Source organism: Lissotriton helveticus, chromosome 8 (assembly GCF_964261635.1).
Source record: "Lissotriton helveticus chromosome 8, aLisHel1.1, whole genome shotgun sequence".
In the NCBI taxonomy this organism is placed as follows: domain Eukaryota; kingdom Metazoa; phylum Chordata; class Amphibia; order Caudata; family Salamandridae; genus Lissotriton; species Lissotriton helveticus.
Genome location: NC_136069.1, coordinates 1684417574 through 1684439211, shown reverse-complemented (window position 1 = coordinate 1684439211; position 21638 = coordinate 1684417574). Strand labels below are relative to the sequence as shown.

Genomic DNA, 21638 nt, shown 5'->3' with positions numbered 1-21638 from the left:
TGCTGAAGTGGGTGGGGGAATTGAGGAGGTGGGGTGGGACATTGCAAACTCAGGAGGGATTGATGTGAATTGCACAATTTTGTGTGCTCTGATTACACTTGAATATCTCATGGAATGTATTGTGGCAAATATGGGATTGGACAGGTCTGAGTGATAGTATCAAGTTAATAACTTGGAATGTACAGGGGTTAAATAACCCCCAAAAGGTCTGTAATGTTGGATAGACAAGATGTAGAGATTGCGTGTCTCCAGGAAATGCATTTAACTAAAAAGTACGAATGGAAGGTAAGAACCTGCTGGGCCACAGTGAGAATTGCCTCCTCCTTCTCCTTATACTCCAGGGACACGTTGGTTTTGATTAAAAAAGGGACTCCCTATACCTTTATCAAGTCCGGAGTGGATGAGCAGGAGAGGGTTCTGTTGGCACTGGGTAAGTAGGGTGATACATTGATTCTCCTAGTTAATACCTATGGGCCGAATATTGACAATCCTGCTTTTTTTAATGATGTGTGGAGACGCATTGCATCATACCCGCCAGCGGAGGTTATATCGGGCGGTGATATGAATGTATGTCTAGACTCTAGAATGGACCAATCGAATATTGCGGAGGGACGAGGTAAACAAGCTGCAATGTTCTTGGGGGAACTGATCGAGGCAGAAGAGCTAGTGGATGTATGGAGGGCCCAGAATCCGGACGTGAAGTAAGGCACATTCGTGTCAATGGTACATGGTTCATGGTCCAGGTTGGGTTATTGGCTAATGCCAAGAGGCGGCGTCTTGGGCTATTTCAGTTAAGCATCTTGCCCGGATGTTGTCTGATCATGCCCCAGAGATACTTACACTAAAGGTGCTGACCTGTATCAGACCCCATTCCAGCGGTGATTGCAGCCATCTTTACTGATAGATATATTTTTTCGGGCCAAAATAAGGGAGGCAATTGTTAACTTTTTCTCAGAATATGTTGACACAGTGGAAAGTGTAGGGACCATGTGGGAGGCGTTTAATGTCACCATAAGGGGGGAATGCTTAAGCTCCCAAGCGGGAGTGTTAAAAGACCTACGAAATAGGATGTAGACCCTAGTGGACAGAATCAGCAAGCCGGAACATGACTACGAGAGGGACTCCAGAGCTGACACTTTGGCCCGCATAAGGGAACTTGTCAGGAATACAATGAAACAGCGGAACAGGAGATATTGCATAAATCCCGGAGGTCAAGGGCAAGATACTATGGTGAGTGAGGTAGGCCTAGCCGTTCATTGGCACATCAATTAGCGTTACCTAGGGGAGAGGAATACAAAACAGCATTGCTAGATGAAAGAGAGGTTGTCCAGTACTCTGCCCTGAGGTAAGTACAATTTTAATTGACTATTATTCTAAACTGTATGAGTCCAAGCAAACAGCTCCGGAGGACGAGATCGTGAATTATCTTGGTGATATCGCCTTGGGGTGGTTATCGAATGGGCAGCATGAGTATCCGACCCAACCTTTTGATGTGAAGGATGTAAAGGCAGCTATAATGGCATTGCCCGCATTTAGGGCGGCTGGAATAGACGGGTTATCCAGCGAATTCTACAAGGCTTACCGTGAAGAACTTGCCCCACAATGATTGCAGGTGTACGCCGAAGTGTATGAGGCAGGAGTACTGCCCCCCATCTGTCAGGGAAGCCTTGTTGGTCACACTTTTGAAGCCTGATAAAGTGGCTAACAAGTGTGACTCATATAGGCCGCTGTCACTTATGAATATAGATACCAATATCCTAGCAAAATAATAGCATGTCGGCTGCAGCCACTGATCCCTAAACTGGTCCTACATGACCAATCGGGGTGTTGCCAGAGCTTTAGACTTACAATGGGGGTATATGTTTGCAGTGTTGCAAAGAATGGGAATGCCACCATTCTTCCTGAAGTGGATAAGGCTGTTGTACACCGATCCACGTTTGAGTTAATGGCTGTGTAACTGAGGCAATCCCAGTCCGTAGAGGCAAGCGGCAGGGATGCCCACTGACGCTGATGTTATTTGCCTTGGCATTAGAACCGTTGGCTTGTAAAACCATCAGAAGCCTGCAGTTGCCACATTGGAGTTCAGACATCCCACTGGTCATCTCACACATGTGCAAGAGCCAGCGACTCATTTGGCGCCCCTGCTGGGAGAGTATGTCATGTTTGAATGGCAAACAGGGTTGGAAATCAATTGGGCGAAATCTACTATCCTCCCGTTAATAGACAGCACGCAAAAGTTTCAGATGGACTATCCATTATCTTGGGCTGTGGACCCAGTGAAATATATGGGTGCGAGGGTGCACAGAGACCCTGAAACGGTACTTAAAATGAATTATGGGAAGGCGGTGACAGACATTACGGGGAAAATATCACGCTGGAAGCGCTTACCGCTGTAATTGGCGGACAGAATAGCTGTGGTAAAATTTACGATTCTTAGAATTTGATGGAGAAGCACACCCTTTCTGTTTTGTTGCTTTTTACGACCTGCTTTTTGAATCTTTAATCTTTTTATTCTGAGTGTGCTGACACAGGTGTCAAAATTTACGATTCTGCCTAAGCTACTCTACTTATTTATTAACGTACCAATAAAACTTAATGTAGCATTTTTTAAAACACTGCAGTCCTGTCTGCTGTCATTGGTGTGGGATGCTAGGAAACTGAGATGCAGTTGGGGCACACTGACCCTACCATTTGAAAGGGGAGGGTTTGAGGCACCAGATGTACGTTTGTATTACTTATGTTCTCTGGCACAGTTTGCGCAATACTGGAGTTTTCCACGAAAATATTTGCCGCATTTGGCAGTTGAGGCGGACACAGTACATCCCGCACAGTTGATGGCTAAAATATTATATCCCTGCGAGGGAAGTGATAGGAAGGAAATCAGTCCAGTGGATTGTACAGTTTGGGCGTGGAATGCGCTTGCCACGCGTGCTGGGAGGGATCTCATATATGTGCCAGGTCTGCACATTGAGGGCCACCCGACAATCTCGGTGGCGCGAGAGCGCGGGGCACTGGATCTACTACAGACAGCGGGGATTGTCAAGCTAGGGGAATGTGCAGAAACAGCACGTTTATAGCGGTAAATGATTTTCAAGCAGGGCAACCATACAAAGCAATGCATGGGTTTATATATTCCAGGCTGCGCGTGGCGGTGTGTTAATTTAGCCCGGAATTCCCGCAGGAACCAACTGGGCTGAAGGCGCTACAGGCCTTATTGAGCGGCAGCGACAGTAAGGGGCTAATAACTAGAATGTATTATGCATCTCAACGTGAGAATGATTGCCCGGTGTCATCGGCACTAGATAAATAGAACTCGGTGCTTGTGTCCCCCATGCCCTGGGAGAATTGGGAAGTCAGCTGTAAATTGACTAGGGATTTGACTGCTAACTGTAATCTACGTATTATGCATTTTAAATATTTGCACCAAGTCTACTATACTCTGGCACAATTGAGGAAGTTTGGGCTACAAGAGGATGACAGATGTTTACGCTGTTGGCGGGATGGGGTGGACTTTATACATCTAGCGTTGGAGTGGGCAGCAATAGCGCAGTTTTGGAAGAAAGTGGAACAGACACTAACTGAAATGGTATAAGAAACAGTTGATTGCATACCGGAGATTTGTCTACTGGGATATCTCAAAGGACTTAAACCATGCAACAGGCGTATAGGTGCCGTTGCCACTCTATTTGCAAAGCGAGCTGTGATCATGTGCTGGAGCACTAGAGCTTCTCCAACAGTGATCAAATGGGTCAAAGATCTTGTTTTCTGTAAGGAGCAACTGAATGTCTACGCAGAGGAACTACCAGAAGCCTCTAGGCCTAAAAATCTTTTGATCACCGTTCACGATGAACTTGATTAATCACACTGATATGATGTAATTTTGTATATATAAAGGAGTTATTGAAACTTAATGGAAGGATGTTAACTAATGCCGCACTCTAGGACACTACTGACAGAGTAATGTTGTGTATTGCCTTTCTTATGGGACTGCTATGTGAGTTTGGTAAAAGAAAAAAAAAGAGTCCCAGAGAGATATCTTTAGTTCTGACAAAAAGCTACTCCCCATCAAGCGGCATGTCCATCAAAGTATTTTGCACATCTGCCAGGAAGCCTGTAGAGCAGCATAGCCAGGCATGCCTTCAGAAGCTAACAGATGAACTTGTAATCCTGGTAATACAGTCCATCGTGTCCAAGCCTAACCTGATGATGTGTTGAGAGGCATCTTGTTCATCGCGGGCTACTTATGCAAAGTGGTCCCTTGGGTGTTCTGCTGCACACTAAGGATGCCACGCTGAAAAGGGCAGGGGTATAGCAACCCAGAATACAAGTGGCATTTAGAGAGCAAAATACTAGACTTCCTGCACAAAAGGACTTTCCCTCCCACACCTACCAATTTCTTTGACACACTGTTGGGGGATGGCGACATCATTAACAGTCCTCATGTTAATCGTTGATGGACATCTTTCTCTATGGCAGGGCTTATGACCTGACATTTAGGTGGGACCATGTCCCCAGCATTGCACCAAAAACAATCTGGAGAGCAAAGTCCTTCCACCTTAGAGCTGAGAGAAGAAGCTCTGACATCAGAGTACCAGGGTGAGAGCTATATGGTTCAAGTGAGGTCACCACAACTCAATTTCTGGTGTTGGGTTGGAGCCCGCATGGGAGATGTCCGAAGTTTCTGGGTCCAGTCTGGCACCTGGGATATTCAAAGGTGAGGAATCTGTAGGTAGAAGTATCCATCATAAAGGTAGTGCATGTTGTAGCAAAGAGCAACCAGAGGAGCCACGGTGGTGGGCTCACATTCTCTCCCCAGCAAAGAACATGTTATTCATTGTTTTGACTGATGCATGCTTCATTGAGCTGTCAGTATTCCAGCCCAGTATGTCAGGATGTATCAGTGGATGGGGTCTATGCTGTGCAATTCTCGTTTTACTAGCGCACAAGAATGGCGCTCTGCAGTGCTTGTTCGAATCCTTGCTCCTTGGCACATGCGCAGTATAGTGAACAAGCCTAGTGGTGAACTATCAGCTCTCATCAAGCTCACTGTTTCACCAAGCTCCCTGATGTGAATGGTACTTTGTTGAGTATGTGAACTTTGTCTACACTCATGCCCTGGTGCACTGAAATCGACATCAACCAGGGACAGCAGCTGCCAGAAACTACTGCAGAGCTGTTCATGTGACACCAGAGATCGCTGTCTGGAGTAGAGGGTGAAAGTCTGTGAGTTCTGAGGTGCACTGGAGGAAGGGCCTGAGACTCTGCTCACTGGTGTAATTACTGCTTGCTGATGCCAGTAAGCACAGCCAGTTCATGTGATGTGGGGGATAATTGATCTTGATGGGAAAGGGCATTGGGCACATGAGGCCTACCTGAGATCAATGGAAAACGTTTTTGAAAGTAAATAATGGACATCCTGTGCTATTAATTTCCCCCACAACCCCCAATCTTTGTGCAGTGTCTTGCTACCATATAATTAGGTCACATGGCTATATAGGGGTGCACATGAGATGAATGTGTCTTTGTATACCTCAGTTCCATTTTCTAGCAGAGCCTCGAACGTTTCCCAGAATTCTTCCTTCAGGATGTCTTTGAGTGTTGATGGCAGCTTCTCATCTGGCCGCAGTCTGCCCTGAAACACAGGATATCACAGGTGAAAGGAAGTCTGAAACATTCAAAACTTGCAGTCCTTGACACATCCCAGGTGATAAAGGAACTGGATCTATTAAACAGAAACCTTGTAGTGAGCGAGGCTGAGGTGAAAATATCTTTTTTGTTTTTTAAACTTTATTTTTTGGTTATACAACATGTATAAACCCCCCACCCCTCAAATTGGCATAGACTACAATACATGTAGACAGTTTGATAACCTCATTACGGCACTTGAGGACACAGGTATCATCGGAACAGGTAAGACCCATGAGTAGTAACAGAATGGCAAAGAATAAAAAACATGGCATGAGGAAGCAGCTGAGCACCACCTAATCCCTTGTAATAAATAAGCCCTAGCAGCCCCCACGCCCCTCCGTCCCCGTCAGACCCCGACCTCACTGGCGAGAACAATTCGTCGCTTGCCCCATCAGAGTCACTCTGGGATGACCGCACCCTTTCTGCCAGTCCTGAGGCACACATAGTTCGCCAAGCGAGTAAATCATCCTGCAGTTTCTCATCCCTCCGCGTAAGCTGCATATGCATTTCCTCCGCCAGGGACCATTCCCTCACATCCTTAAGCCAGGCGGGCACCTCTGGGGCCCTCTGTCCCATCCAAGTAATTGCCACCCTACACCTAGCCAATACCAACATTAATTTTAATAGTTTGTAGGAAAGGTTCCTTCTCTTGGGCTTGGGAACCAGCGCCAGCAAACAATGAAGGGGATTCATGACTATCCGAAGGCTTGTGGTGATGGCTATGCGCTCTACTACCCCCATCCAGAAGCACTTGACCAATCGGTAGTCTCAGGCTAAATGTAGGAAGCCCTCTTCCCCCACGCCACATCTGGGGCAGCTGTCCCCCCTGTCCCTAGAGATACGTTTCAATGGTATCGGAGTCAGATAGGTATGGTGCATGAAATTAAAGTGTATTTATTTGAACCATGCGTTGCACGACACCATGCGCGTGAGGCTCCCTATTCGCTACCGCTGCCCCTATTCCAAGGCGGCGCCAAGATCTGCCTCCCATGCTCCCCAGGAAGGCGGGACCGGTGGAGTGGAATCCTGTTTCATAGCCGAATATAGCAGAGAGATCAATCAACACCCTTTACCGCAGGAAAGAAGGATGTTTAGAGTGTGGGACATCGGGGGCGAGTCCGGGAATTGGGGCCAGGCAACCTTCACCGCATCTTGGAGTCCCCGGTAGTGCAGGTATTGTCCCCCTCCAAGCCCAAAGGTCTCCTCCGCCTGCTTATAAGACAGGAAGGACTCGTTGGGGTAGAGGTCAGCTAGGGTCTCACATCCTCCCGCCAGCCAGTTGCGAAAGGACATATGCTCCTCCATGGCAACTAAAGGGGCCAGTATCCAGATCTGCAGCTCCCTATGGAAGGGGGCCCGCCGTAGAACCTCCTCCACAAACCGCTGCCAGATGCCTGCAGTGTGGCGTACTACATATGGCAGAGTGTCGTCCGCTCCCCTTCCCTGGATCAGTGCGACCTGTAATGTCCGTACATTTGCTCTGCCCGCCAAGAGTCGTGTCTCCCAGCTGTCTGTGTCCGCAAACCGAAAATATCTTTAGAAGTAAAGAAGTGCCTGCCAATAGCTGTTGCTGAGGCGAGGCCTATTTGTTTTGTCAATGCTTGTCATGAATGTCCGTACCACAACTGTAGCCATCACTTCATACAAATGAAATCTAACATGCTCTGTTTGATCACTTAACTACTCCCTCTCCCACTCTTCTGCTGAATGAGTGTCTCAGTTCTTACACTTCACCTTCAGTCAGCAAGTGGGTATTTCTCAAACCCTATAACTTTAGGATGGTGGAATCAATGGCTTGCACCTCTGCTCTGGAAATAGTTCCAGGACAACTGGGGAATATTTCAACAATTCTGTATTGTTACTTAATGCAGATGTCTGAATATAATATATTGTTGGTGTGGCTGAATGTGATTTGTTAGTGGTGACAAAAAGTGTTAACCAATTTGGTTTATGACATTAAAAAGGTTTGAGTGGACCTCAAGCAAGCCTTTGCATCATAGACCTATTCTGGCTTCACAAATATGCAACACCCTTACCAATTATAAGAAGGGCTAAAGCATGAAAGCATGTTCGAGAGACATATACTTCATGGGCAAAGGAAGAAAATCACTGCACAATTGATAGGGGGTGTCTGACCTGTGCTATGAGTTGTGATGCAGCTATGCAGTGCTGTTGAGGTTACAGCAAGCATTTTATTAAAGACGTCATGCTGTGATGTGTTTGCGCACCATGGCTCACCTCAGAAGTCTGATGTGGTAGGGCCCAAAAACGGTCAACACCAGGGGCCATATTACTTATATGGCGCACTTTCACTGATTGCGCAATGGCACACCTATCAAAGGTGCGGCGGGTGCAAACAGGGACAGTGTACTGTATTAAGAAGAATGCACTGCTCCCGGGGCAGTTGCAAACTTTTGCTGCCCACAGGGCAGCGCATTCAAATGAAATACGGGGCTGTTGCCTTGACGCTGCTCTGTGTTTTACAGTGCAGGCAGCCTGCCACCGGTACATTTAAGGGGTGAGAGCGATCCACTTGCAGGTAGGTGCAGTGAGTGACCATAGTACCCCTTTCCCCTCCAGAGGACTGCCTTTAGGAGGCGTACTGAAAGCGCACCACCTTTTCAGTGTGCCTCCTAAGGATATGTTTACCTCTGCACCTGTGTCTATATTATTGCACAGTGCCAGAGGCAAAGTGATTTCCTTATTTGCATAGAGCCACGCCCTCATGCAAATGAGGGAACACCCTCTCATAATAGCGCTGTTGCGACATGCGTGCCAAAACTATCATAGTATTACATAAGGCGACACACAAGTGTCTGTAATACCATTTCATTGCACCCCGGGAGCACACAAAGCAAGTGCACATATCCGTTGCGCCCCTGGGAACAAAGCTCTTCTGTATTCCCCCTAAATTGGGGTAAATATCTCTATTCAGTGGCCAAATCATTTAAATTGTGAAATAACTTGTGCAAGATCTACAAAGGTGTTTGTTATAGGTCGCAACACATACATGCAAAAAGTTTGATGAGTGTTAACGAGGCACAAGGTGTGCGTGCATAGTAAAACTGTGTGACGTGAACACGTTGTGCATTAGTGTCGTCTTCTCTTTTCCTCTTGCATGAGACGAAACATCTCCCTGCCACTGGACTTACCTACCCAGCGTGGGTGCCACCACTACCACCAGTGTCCTAACTTGTGGCTAAATGTACATTTTCAGTGTGCAGCTTCTAAAATACGTCACCTAGTGGGTGAGTGAGAAGCCCCAGTCCCCAGAACTCTGGTTCAGTGTGTGACACCTATTATTGCTGGCAGGAGGGAGGGTAGCAGGTAAAACAGACAATGGGCAGGGAGAGTGAGGACAAGGAAGTAACAATGCGGGCAAGCACCAATCTGTGGTGGGATCGGAGGAGGTGAAACGGCCTGCAAACACCAGCATTCTTATGGACTGCTGCAACTTTATTTAAACATGCATTTGCAATGCAATAGGTCTCGCAGTTGTGCGAGTTTAAGCTATTGGCATTGTAAATGACAATGCCTTTTATTTATGTTTTTAAACTGAAAACAAAAATAAAAGGCATTGTTATTTGCAATGTCAATAGCTCAAACTCGCGTAAATGAGAGAGCTATTGCATTGCAAATGCTTGTTATATAATGTTCGTTGCACGATCTTCTTTCCAAAACATTTATAATGACTCGGCTCGTTCACGAGCTCTTAAAGGCAAACTATTCCCTTGGCTTAGCTCCCCTTGTTAGTAATGTGCTACCCACATTACTAAAACGCAAGCTTACAAAAAGATTGTTCAATATGCAAATGCCAAAACGATTGACGTTTCCAACACATGTTTGCTCTGCCTAGTGCCTGGGGACCATCAATCAAGTGTACAATGTATTGACACCACAGCAGAGATAGTACAGATTATTGATAATTCTGCAATGTTACAACCGCTTCATAACTCTGTTGTCAGTGTAGTGGTGGGCGGTGGCTGTACACAGAATAGTGGCGCCCCATTTATTTTTTTATCCATTCAAGATATTTCATGACCTGTCGCCAACAGAAGGTTCGAGAACCAGACCACGGAGGGAGGCAGCTTCCCTCACCTCACTAATGTTGGTCTTATCTAGGATTGCAGAGTCTGCACACCGAACACCAGTCTGCACTGCACATAAGGAGCAGGGCACTGACTGTGCCTCTGGAGGACTAGATTTGCTGCGCGGTGGTTGTGCTATGAAACAACTATGAGACAAGCCTTCTCACTACAAGACTGGCTCCAAAGAGACTCTAATCACAAGCGAAAGTGCGTTATGCACGCACCGTGACCCGTACGTGTGTCCATCGCCTGTCTGGCACTGGGTGCATAGCTCCTGTAACCCTTCGCCCACCAAACTGACAACAATAGGTCTCGCCAAGGTGGGCAACGCATGCGCTGCATCGCTAGGCGAGACCTAAAAAGTGCCTCCAAAACCATGTGACAAGTGGAAGGATGATGGGTGCTGAAGGGAAGCAGTACTTGAGCCATGCTCTGCGAGACTAGCAAACACACAAAGTGGAAGTGATACTGACACACAAGGACCGATGAGGAGCATGGTAAAGAGAGTGTCTATGAAGGTAACCAGTGGTAAACAATGCGTAGGCTCTAAGCCCCTTTAAGTTAACAAAATGTCTCACAAGGGCCAAGACTTAAAGCTGCCCCTTCAGCTGCAAATGATGGAGGTGAAGTAATTCACGCCACTAGCTCAGTCAATCAGAGAATGGTTTCAGATTCTGAGTACTTCCTTGGAAATGTTGCTGTATGCATGGGATCAAATGGGAACTAAATGGAAATGACAGTGACATGAGTATCTCTGACATCTGCCATCATCATGAAACATGTTCTACAATGAATAAGGTTACTCTTTCAAACAAATACACTTAGAAGCAAAGCTACACTTCTCTAGCTCCGTAACTAATGGTCATTTAAGGAGCTGAAGTTATTTCCTTCCTACAATTCCATGTTTCATCAACCGATATAGGATGCTGCAACCCTCATTGGCTCCCTCCAGGACCATTGCCCTTCTCCACCATCTTTGTGAGTCTTACCCCTGGAAGAACCCAGCGTTCCGATCCCTCGCGTTTCACTGCCAGGACCTCGAGTACCTTCTTCGAGTCCTTCCAGACAAAGGACCCATTTTCGGTTCTCTTCCAGCTGCAATGAGAATGAAGGCAGTCAACACCTCGGAAATTGAGTAAAATAAAGTAATCAATTAGACTTCACGGAGTTATGATCCCAACAAGTTATGCTCCGCATTACACTAATCACTCTGCAATTGTAGTGCATCTAGGGCCAGCCTCATATTTGCAATAAAATGTGTCTTCTGCATTAGGTAAACAATCTAAAACCAATAGCACAGATATTGAGCAGAACTCCGTATCACTGAGAAAATGGATGTTCACCTATGATAAATCTGCTTGGATAGCTGAAGGATCTGAAGAAATGATGGAAGGACTACCTCAGGGTCACTTGGAGCATCAAGTGATCAAATTGTTGACTTAATGCATACACCATATTCTTCATAACACTCTAGTGCAGTGCATAGTACTCCTTATAAAGGTATCACCATTAAGTGCGGATGAAGCCCCATCTTGGAAGGAAATGTAGAACTTACCGTGTCAACACCGGGTGTAGACATGGATTGGGCCCATACCACATCTGGCTTCCTAACCCTTTTATGCCTGTTCGTCCCTCTGGATTCCTGTTTAAAATACAGAGGCAAGTCATGGTTAGCATACATATCATACCATGACGAGTTCAAGGACATGCTTGGTGTGACCTCAGCAGCAATGGAGAGTTGTTGACAGTAGATCAATACAACTCACAACACGGGCCTGACGCGTGCATCGATCAAACAACAGATATAAAAAATGCATCAAAGTACAACATACACATTCCACATTCCCCAGTCCAAATATCAAAATTCTTAGTGCTTACACAGTAAAAAGATGAAAAAAATGGAACATGTACACTTACAAACAAGTAAACCAAGAGACGAATCAGAGACATATAATGGCATTAGTACAAAATAAATAGATGGGATGGGAATGTCCAAGTGCATTACAGCCACAGTACGGCAGATAACAGTGGATGTGACATATGCTACATTCTCACTGACGGATGTATGACGTTACAACGCATACTTTTACAACGCCTACCTTTACAATGCATTTTTTACACCGCAACATCCATTACAACGCACACCATTACAACGCATACCATTACAACGAATTCTTTGAAACTACCTTTACAACGCATTCCACTACAACGCATACTACATTTACAACGCATACCATTACAACGCATTACATTACATTGCATGTAAGGTAAGTGTTGGATAGTGTAGGGGTAAAATTTACTATTCTAACTCCAGGGGGTGCAACAGTAGGGTAAGTGTTGGATAGTGTAGGGGTGAAAATTACTATTCTAACTCCAGGGGGTGCAACAGTAGGGTAAGTGTTGGATGGTAAGTTATGCGTTGTAATGGCATGCGTTGTAGTGGTGTGCGTTGTAGTCTCATGCGTTGTAATGATTGCGTTGTAAAAACATGCGTTGTAATGGATGTTGCATTGTAAAAGTTTCGTTGTAATGGTAGTGCGTTGTAAAAGTTGCGTTGTAAAGGTTGTTTCCCTCACTGACTACCCTGTGTGTCAAAAAATAACGGTATTTGCAGTTTTTGACATGGTCTTTAGGGAACCTCCATCACCAAGTAACTGTGGTTCACTTGGAATAGCTTCAACTGACACAGACTATAAATATAAATGAAAATACTATGGGGCTCTTTACGATGTTGGGCAGATGTAACTGTAGCGATCTGGAACTGCCCGACCTTATGTTGACGGTTCCAACCTCAGGATTAGGATGCATCCACTCTTTGGTCGGATGGAGACATCCATTTTATAATGGCAGTTGGTGCGGTGGCAGAAAAGGCCCGCAACCCAAGTTGCCATTAAAAAAGTGGTGTTGTTAGACATCCCTGCACGTGTGGCAGGCACCTAATGGTGCCTGCCACAAGGTGCAGGGATGTTTAGGGAGCACCATAGGTGCACCCAACGCACCATAACGGAGGGCCAGGGGGCCCTGCTAGGGGTCCCCATAGACACTTTCTTACAGCCTTTCCATATCAGAAAGGCCGACATGAAAAGGCTATTGGAAAGTTCTATCATAATCCCAACTGCAGAGCTGAGCCTGGCTCTGCCGCCATTAGGGGATTATGGTGGCTTTCGACGCTCTGATGGGTTCCTTGAGCCTGTCGGAAGTGCGTTGGAATCCCCCGTGGGTTTCACTCCGACCGCCGTCATCCTAATAATGACAGCCGTCGGACTGAAACCTACGAAGTCGGGTGGAAAGCCCCCAACTGCTGGTCGGAGGCTTTCTGCCCGACATTGTAATCGGGCCCATAGTATTTAAAACAAAGAAAGCTTGCCACATGGGGAACCCCAAATAAACAATACGTACAAATAGACAACACTAAAGTAGAGATGAAAACAACAAAAAGAAAAATTTGAACTAAGTGCCCAATTAATCCCTAAACACAGTAACAGTGACCTATTATAAAATTGTTAATAAAGATAAATTGTTGAAAATTTTAATTAAAGAATAGAAGCTTCTGGAATCGACAACATTCCTACCACTCTGCATTACCCCACTTGTGACGATAAAAACACTGCCTCACTTGTATGGCTTAGCTTAGTGCCCACTACAGTAACGGCTCAAACCAAGGTCAATGGGAACTCTTGCCAGGGGACTCCTTTTGACCTTGGTTTGATCCGTTTCTGTCACGGGCACTATGTGTAGCCAGTCAGGTGGGGCAGTGTTTTTATCGACACAAGTGGGGTGTTGCTGGGTGTTAGGAATGTTGTAGATTCCTGCATATTCCTGAAGATTCCATCACGGAAATGTAAGGAAAATGCATAATTTCAGGAAAGCAAGACAGTTACATGGCGCAGCAAATAATACATACTTCAACTACACGCCTTTTCTGTCATGAAACAGAATAATGGCAAAGTTCTAAAAAGTCCGGCGATAGCAAATTATCTTACAGTGTTAATATACGCTATTATCCAGTATTACCTAAATCATTTATCTGAAACTAAAAGGACCTCCAGGATGTTTAAATGTAGAAAACTGCCACTTTTTGAGATCACTCATACCTGCCATCTGCAAGGCCACTCTACCCCTAAAAATGTACACAAAAAGTAAATTACTTCACTGCTTCATGTATGATGTATATCCCCACTGGGTGTCGGTGGCCGCGCCTCAGTGCCAAGGATGTCGGGCACATGCACACATATAGACACTTGGACACCAGTTTCAGTTGGTACTAACTGACCTTGGCTTAACCCAGCCAATCATTGGTATTTTCTCCACCACATTCCCTATGGGCAGTTCCCAAAGCTACATTCCTCCTTAACCATAATTCGGACAACCGATGGAACATGAAACATAACATCGTAGAGGAGGGTGGCCGGCTACTGATAGAGATGGAGATGGTCTCCCCTTCCTTTTGTCAGTCCACGACAAAGTCTTGGTATTTGTGAGAGCAGGTGTGTTTGGGCCTCAGATTGTATTGGGGCAGTTCTCTTTTCACTCTCGATGGTTGGCTCTGTGGGAGATAGGGAGCATGGGAATCTGCTGTGCTTGATGATGCCCCCGGGTCTTTGGGGTACTGGGCTACTTTCTCTCTGCCGGGAGACTAATGCCCTTTGCCAGGATTGTTATGTTATGTTAATTGGAGTTTTATTGAGTGCTCAGCTACTCATGCAGAGTGTCCCGGCGCTATCAGACTCAACACAACACAGCCCCCACGGTAAAGGAAGATTAATTGCTGAACAGCCACGTTTTAAGATCTTTCCTGAAAGACAGTAAATTCACACTCTTTCTTAGTGACAGCGGCAGTGCATTCCAGGCCCGGGGTGCGAGATATTTGAAAGAGCGACCCCCGATCCGAGCACGCCTAATTGCTGGGACAGTGGCCAGGGACAGAGACGCCGAACGTAACGCTATGGACGGATAGTGCAATCCCATCCTCTTCCTCAAATAACAAGCGCCAGTGCCATGGAGTGCCTTGAAAGCAGTGGTCAAGGCCTTAAACTCTATACGTTTCCGAATCGGTAACCAATGGACGGATTTCAGCAGTCCCGCAGCATGGGCCCTCCGGCCAAGGCCAAAGATTGATCGGGCAGCCGAATTCTGCACCACCTGCAAGCGCGATAGGAGATACTCAGGAAGACCGAGGTAGAGCACGTTAGCATAGTCAAGCCTAGATCCCACCAGGGCTTGCACCGTTCTCTTCCTGTGGGCAATGGATAAGAGGGGGAGAAATTTCCTGAGCATTTCTAGCATCCCGAAGCATTGTCCAACCAGGCCTAGAATCTGAGGTTTAAGAGTCAAGCCGTTGTCGATCTTAACTCCAAGATTCTTAGCCAACCTGGTGTCGGCAGAGAGAGGGTACATAGCCGCCGGCCACCAGGACTTCCAACAGGGGTCCAGTAGACAACCAAAGAAGAGAACCTCCGATTTGTCAGAGTTGCATTTCAGCTGGTTTTGTTGAAACCAGCAAAAAACAGCACCCAGACAGCTCTTAATGAGATCACCGTCGAAGTCCTTGTTCTTACCACAGGTGAAGAGAAGCTGGGTGTCATCGGTGTAGGAGACAATCTGGGCACCATATGACTCGGCCAGCGCCGCCAAAGGGGACATATAGATATTAAAGAGAGTGGGGCTGAGAATCGACCCCTGAGGGACTCCCACCTCCAGAGGCGGCACCGCAGCCGAGTACGGAGGGGCCCAGACTGTCTGTTGTCGGTTAGAGAGAAAAGACTCGAACCATCTGAACACCGTTCCCCTCACGCCGATCTCCAAGAGTCTAGCCAGGAGACGGTCATGGGGAACGGTGTCAAACGCAGCCGACAGATCTAACAACACCAACAGAGCTTTCCCTCCATTGTCCTGCGCCTCCTTGATTGCTACGGACACCTCCAATAGAGCCGTTTCAGTGCTCATGTTTGGCCGAAAACCGGACTGGGTGTAATGGAGGACACCATGTGACTCCACAAGGTCCGCTAGGACGGTCTGCACATGCTTTTCCATCACCTTAGCCAGGACAGGGAACAACGATATAGGCCGACATTTGGCATGAATGCTCGGGTCTAGTGACGGCTTCTTTAATAGAGGGAGAACCAAAGCTTGTTTCCAAGCTGGTGGCACTACCCCTGTCTCAAGAGAGTGATTTAGAATTGGATTGACAATGGGGTTAATGACATAAGCCATTTTGGCTAGGTGCTTGGCAAGACAGGGGTCCAAAGGCGAACCAGATCTCATTTTAGATAGAATTTCCAGTGAGACTTGCAGCTCGATGGGAGGGAAATTCGCCAGAATGGTGCCCTTCCCTTTCTTTCATGGTGGCCTCTCTGCCATCTCAGGTATGAGTCTCTGTATCTCCTGTGGAGTCGGATTCCACAAGGTGGCCAATGACGAAATTGTTGCAGAACCGTTTGAAGAACAACACATTTCGCTTGATAACCTCCACCCTACTCTGGGCCAACACCATGGTGCCTCGGATATGTGTGATTTTTCAAGGTTTGAGTGGGAGGCAGAACTTACTTCTGGGATGTTGGTCTTTCTCAGTCAACCAGTCTCCAACTTCTAGCTGGCTAGGTCTTGCTCTTCTTTGTCTGAATGCCTTTTCATCATTGCGGAGGCTTGAATTTTGGGGAATTTTGCTGTGGACTTGTGTGATGTGGAACGGTGACTTCCACTCTTCACCCTAAACCCACCATGCTGGGGGCCACCTCTGGGGTCTTTTGAGGAGCAAGCCTATGCTCTCAAAAAGGCACACACAGCCCCTTCAACATTTTAGTTTGTGGCATGTGCTATGCGATGACCATAGTGAGAGTCTGCATGAACCTTTCAACTTTCGTGTTAGGTTGGGGCAACTGGAGGGTTATACCTCAGTGTTTCATCACACGGACTGGAGGTAGTTGGCAATTTCATGACTGGTAAATGGGGCCCATTGTCTGTGTGGAGTTTCTTGAGGAGCCTGGGGTTTGCCATGATTTTCTTTAATTTCGGTATGGTCTCTCTTGCAGAGGTAGACTCCACTAGTTTCACCTCCAGGTATTTCCCAAAATCATCACTGACCACTAACATATGCTTCCTGCCTGGAAGACTTTCAAAATCAGTGCTTACCTGCTGCAACGGGGAAAGGAGGATTTCTTCAGGGATGATTGGTGCTGGGCGTTCAGGAGATCCCATGGTTTGGCACAGTTGGCATTGTCAAACGAGCTTGCTTAGACCTTGCTTCTCAGCCAGGGCTTTGTCTTGACGATGCCTTGGTGGGCAAGGTGCACCAGGCCCACTGCCTGTTTAGGTTAGCTGTCTTGAGATCACAAATGGGTGGGGCCTTCAAGAGGTAGCCTTCTGCTGTAACAGCCAGCTTATCCTTCAGGTGATCTAATAACCACAACATCTATCTTGCTTCTGCTGTCCGATGCACCGTGTGAGGAACTTCCGGTCTCCGGATATCACAGCTGCAGATGTGAGTCTTAGGTATTCATCTGTTTTGATGGCCTCCTCTATCTCTGCTAGAGACATGGGAAGGAGCCTTGATGTCTCCACCACAAGTCAGACATATTCTTCTTTTTTCGTCTGCTTCATTGCTTGTGGTGGCTAGATAATCAGAAGGATTTTGCACTCCAGGTCTGTATTCTGAAGAGAATTCGTATTCTTGTAATTGCAGAATCGATTTCTTGATTCTTGGGGGTGGTTTGGAGAATGACCCTTTGAACAATGGGAGGAAGGGCTTGTGGCCGGTGCACACCTCAAAGGGATGCCTGTAGAGATGGAAGTGCCTACAACCCTAGTCTCTGATGACAACTTTTTCAATATAAAAATATGTTTGTCCGGTTGGTGTGAGGGCTCGAATGGTATAGGTGACCATGGCCCATTCTCTGCAGTCCTGCTTCTGTGACAGGACAGCCCCCAGGCCTATCGTTCTGGCATACCTGCTAGTTCAGGCTCTTTCGCAGGGTCAAAGTACAGCAGTGGAGTGTGTTCGGACAGATCTGTTTTGGTTGCATGGGTCGTCTCCCTTTGTTCGTTACCCCTGGCCCAGGGTGTGTTCATTTGGCAGAAGTCAATGAATCAATGGACGACCAGTCACTCTGTATCGCAGTCACAGGGGAATCCTTCCTGGAGCAATAACTTGCCTTCTGGGTGAACAAGCTGCACCACAACCAGTTGACTTTGGGTCAATCTTTGAGAATCAGGCTTGGGTCCTTGATACTGTACAGTAATGAGGGGCAGCTATACAAAGATCTGGGGAACCAAATCAACCAAGCAGGCTCTTCAGCTATTGGGGTCATATGCTGTGAACAGGAGTTCAGCTGATTGACCCTTAGGATCTTATGCTTCAGGTAGGCTTGGAAAAATCCTTCTCTACAAACTAGACACAGCAGGCATAAGTCCTTCTCCTTTGATAGCCACTGGGTGCAGCAGTTGCAATCCACAGTGTTACAGCCTCTCTTTACTGGTTCCTCGGTGCAGCAGGGCAGTCCTTCTGTCCTTGTTTCCAGTCTGTTGAGATCTGAGTTCAGGGTGGCCAGAAAATGCCCTCAGGATAGTTTGTGGTCAGCACCTAATGGGCTACCAGGTTCCCTTCCTCCTGAAGGCCATTTCCGGTGAAGTGTGGCATTGGCAATCCCAGGTTTCCCATTCTGCCTACTTTGAATATGGCAGGACCTCTCTCTTGGTGTCTAGAGCTGAACACAGAAGTACTGCTTAGAGGGATACACACCCCTGAGAAACTGATTTGGCAACTGGTTTCACCTTCCTTGTTCCTATTTCCAGCCTATCTAGACAAGAGAGAAGCCCCTCCCCCAAAAGTTCTCTACTTGCCTTTCAAAGGTATCTTCCCCTTTGAAGCTAGCCTTTTGGGCAAACACCTGTGTGGCTTCCTGTGAAAATGAGGTAACACCTCTCTCCCAAGTGGGCCTCTATTGTGTCTTTTCCTGGGAGTGATATCTAAGTCTACACAGGTAGGCAGACGCTGTTTTGTGGACAGGCCCCGTTTGCGACTGTTAGTGGTACAACAGACATTAGGCAACAAAGTGGCGAATTTGAAAGAGTTGCACACCACAACACGTTATTTTAATTCCTACGTAAGTGGTAAGTTGAGCTTAATGTAACAAGTTGTTTGATACCTTACAGTATAAACTTTGGTTGCCCCATCAGGATTCAGACCAGCAGAGGGGTCCAGATGTAACCCTGCACACGCCAAAGGGGCTACCCAGTCCTTCCACAGAAAATACATTTGTTTTCTCATTTTTACTGTCAGAACAAGTAAAATACATGTCCTGCGCCCAAAGTATGTCCCATCCTGTCTTAGGGCTTGTTAGGCCTGCCAGAGGGGTTACTTGCACATATTAGAGAGGGAAGTCTGAGCTTTGCCATTCGTTTAAAGTTGGGATAACAGTTTAAAACTCAGCAATGGCAAAGTGGGAGATGTGTCACGTCCAGAGTGGTGCAAGCAGTGCTGCACTCCCTGGGGTGACCCTGTAACAAGCCCTGGGTACCTGGAGTACCATATACTAGGGACTTACAGGTAAGTTAGCTCATACCAATTGGCTATAGGCAAATCAACCATACCCCTTTTCAGGTCATGGCACAGGCACTGTGGTCAGGTTAGTAGGCCTCAGTGCACTCTCAGAGTTGAGAAACCAGGAGACACAGTCCCAAAAAATAGGGCTGACTATACGAAAATAGGCATATACTTACAGCCATGCTTTGTCTGAGTACTCACAAGTGACAGACAGTACTGCAGCAGAAGTCCATCTTTCACTACTGTTGGACTTGGCCCTCTGTACAGTCATGCCCAAACCTTTTGCCTTTACCCTCCATTTATGTGCTAAATTTGTTTTTGTTGGCCTTAGGACTCTGTGTACGTTGCCACTGCTAAACAGTGCTAAGGTGCTTGTGCTCAGTCCCCTAAAACATAGGTAAATTGACATATACCTAATCAGCATGTTTAATATACTTGTAAGTCCCTTGTAGAGTGGTATACCCTATATCTAGTGCCTTTAAATTAAATGCTACTAGTGTCCCTGCAGCACCTGTTGTACCACCCACTTACGTATCAACTTAAAACATGTTTCAAGCCTGCCACTGCAGCCTGAATGTAGTTTTAAACTGCCATGTCGACTGCCCAATAAAACCCCCTTGTCAAGCCTTACAGTTCCATTTTATTACATATAAATTACCCCTAAGGCAGGCCCTAGGTAGCCAATTGGGGCAGGTGCTGTGTTGTACATGTACGTTTAAGTTTTACCTGTCGTGGTAGGTAGAAACTCCTAATTTCTATTTCCCTACTTTGAGTCCTACTTCTCCAATGGGATAGTATTGGGGATTCCCTATTACACTTAAAAAGCTGTCATTTCCAATTGGGAGCAGGTATCTCTATATTATGTTGTGTAACTATGAAATTGTAATGATAAAACCTCATTAATGATAACGTCAATTTTTATTCCAATTTTAAACTTTTAGAAAGTTGCAATCTTTCTGCCCTTAGCCCTCTTTGCCTGCAGCCTGTCTCTTGTGTCACATGACTGGGTGTAGCTAGCAGTTAGTCTTTATTAATTCCTCCCAAACAGGCACACAATAGAGAGATTCGATGTGCCCCAACAGGCCATCTGCTGGCAGGATGGGGGTGGTGGGGAAGCTGAGCCCAGACCCACTTGCAACTGATTATGATGTACTCTTACTTCACACATAGGACCTAACAATCCCATATTCTCACTGCAGCCAGCTTGAGCCAGGGAAAGGGAGTCAGGAAATTCCATGCACTTCAAAGAACCTTTATAGAAGCTTTCCCCAACTTCCAGCGGAAGGGTCCTCAAGACCCACTCTTCAGTTATCTCCAGGACCTACAGAAGGACTCTCAGGGACTGCCTGCTGCAGGATAGCTTTTCTGTACCTGGGATGACTTGCTTTTGTGCCTGGATCCTGCCTCGGACCTACAGAGGCCAGCCCTGCTGTTGAGCCCTGCATCTTCACCTGAACCCAAGAATACCACAGCACCTCAAAGGGCTAGTTGCTGGCCTCCTGTTCAGAACCACAGGGACACAAAAGGCTCCCACCATCTTGAACTCGCACATGGATCAAGCCTAAGTGGATCCTGAACCCTCAAGAGGTGCCCCACCAGTCCTGGACACTTGGTTGTGGTGCTAAAGTTATTCAGATGGCCAAACAACAAAACTGAGGACTTGAAAACATTTTGGCCAAAAACTGCTTTGAGAACCAGGAGGAGACTGTGACCAACCTGCACCGCCGGTGGTGCATCGCCAATCAAACTGACTTTGCTGCTTCTACCGCTTAGTTCTCTGCTGCACAAAATTATTTTCTGTGTTTTTCTTCAAAGGGGTATCCAACCTTGTTGAACTGTCTTTGGCTACGGACCTCTGACTCGTCCCACTGGATATTTTTGACTCTAAGTCCAAATATAGAAATCTTTACCTTGACATCAACCCAAGGCTATCCCCTGCCGACATTCCCTCCTCAGATACCGCCTGCAGCCTTGCCACACTGAACTTTGCCTTTGCAAACACGTTTTCTCAGAATTTCTTCTAAGCCTGAAGGCAAGTGCTGACCGGGACCAATCCACTTCTTGTATCTGAACTGCGCTCCATCATGGTAGGCCATATTTTGTTTTCAACTTTGACCCTGTCTTGCATGACTAGATGTTTGCATTGATCTTTTGGGCGCTAGTTTTCACAAAAAATGTAAAATATTTATAATTCCAATTCTACTGATTGGATTTTTTTTATTTGGGTGCCGGCTCAAATGTATCATGTATCGTATGAACATGGATGCGTCTTGGTCATCATTCAATACCCATGAACATCAACTTGATCGTTATACAATCCA

At 46.5% G+C, this 21638-nt stretch overlaps 1 protein-coding gene across 1 annotated transcript in view; it reads right to left on the bottom strand.

Moving 5' to 3' along the window:
• Positions 1–21638, bottom strand: part of LOC144773624 (transient receptor potential cation channel subfamily M member 2-like) — a 536579-nt gene that overhangs the window by 27346 nt on the left and 487595 nt on the right. The window contains exons 20-22 of the mRNA XM_078658772.1: positions 11332–11418; positions 10766–10871; positions 5531–5632 (exon numbers count right to left, since the gene is read on the bottom strand). Coding sequence (XP_078514898.1) covers positions 5531–5632; positions 10766–10871; positions 11332–11418 — 295 coding nt within the window. The remainder of the gene's footprint in view (positions 1–5530; positions 5633–10765; positions 10872–11331; positions 11419–21638) is intronic.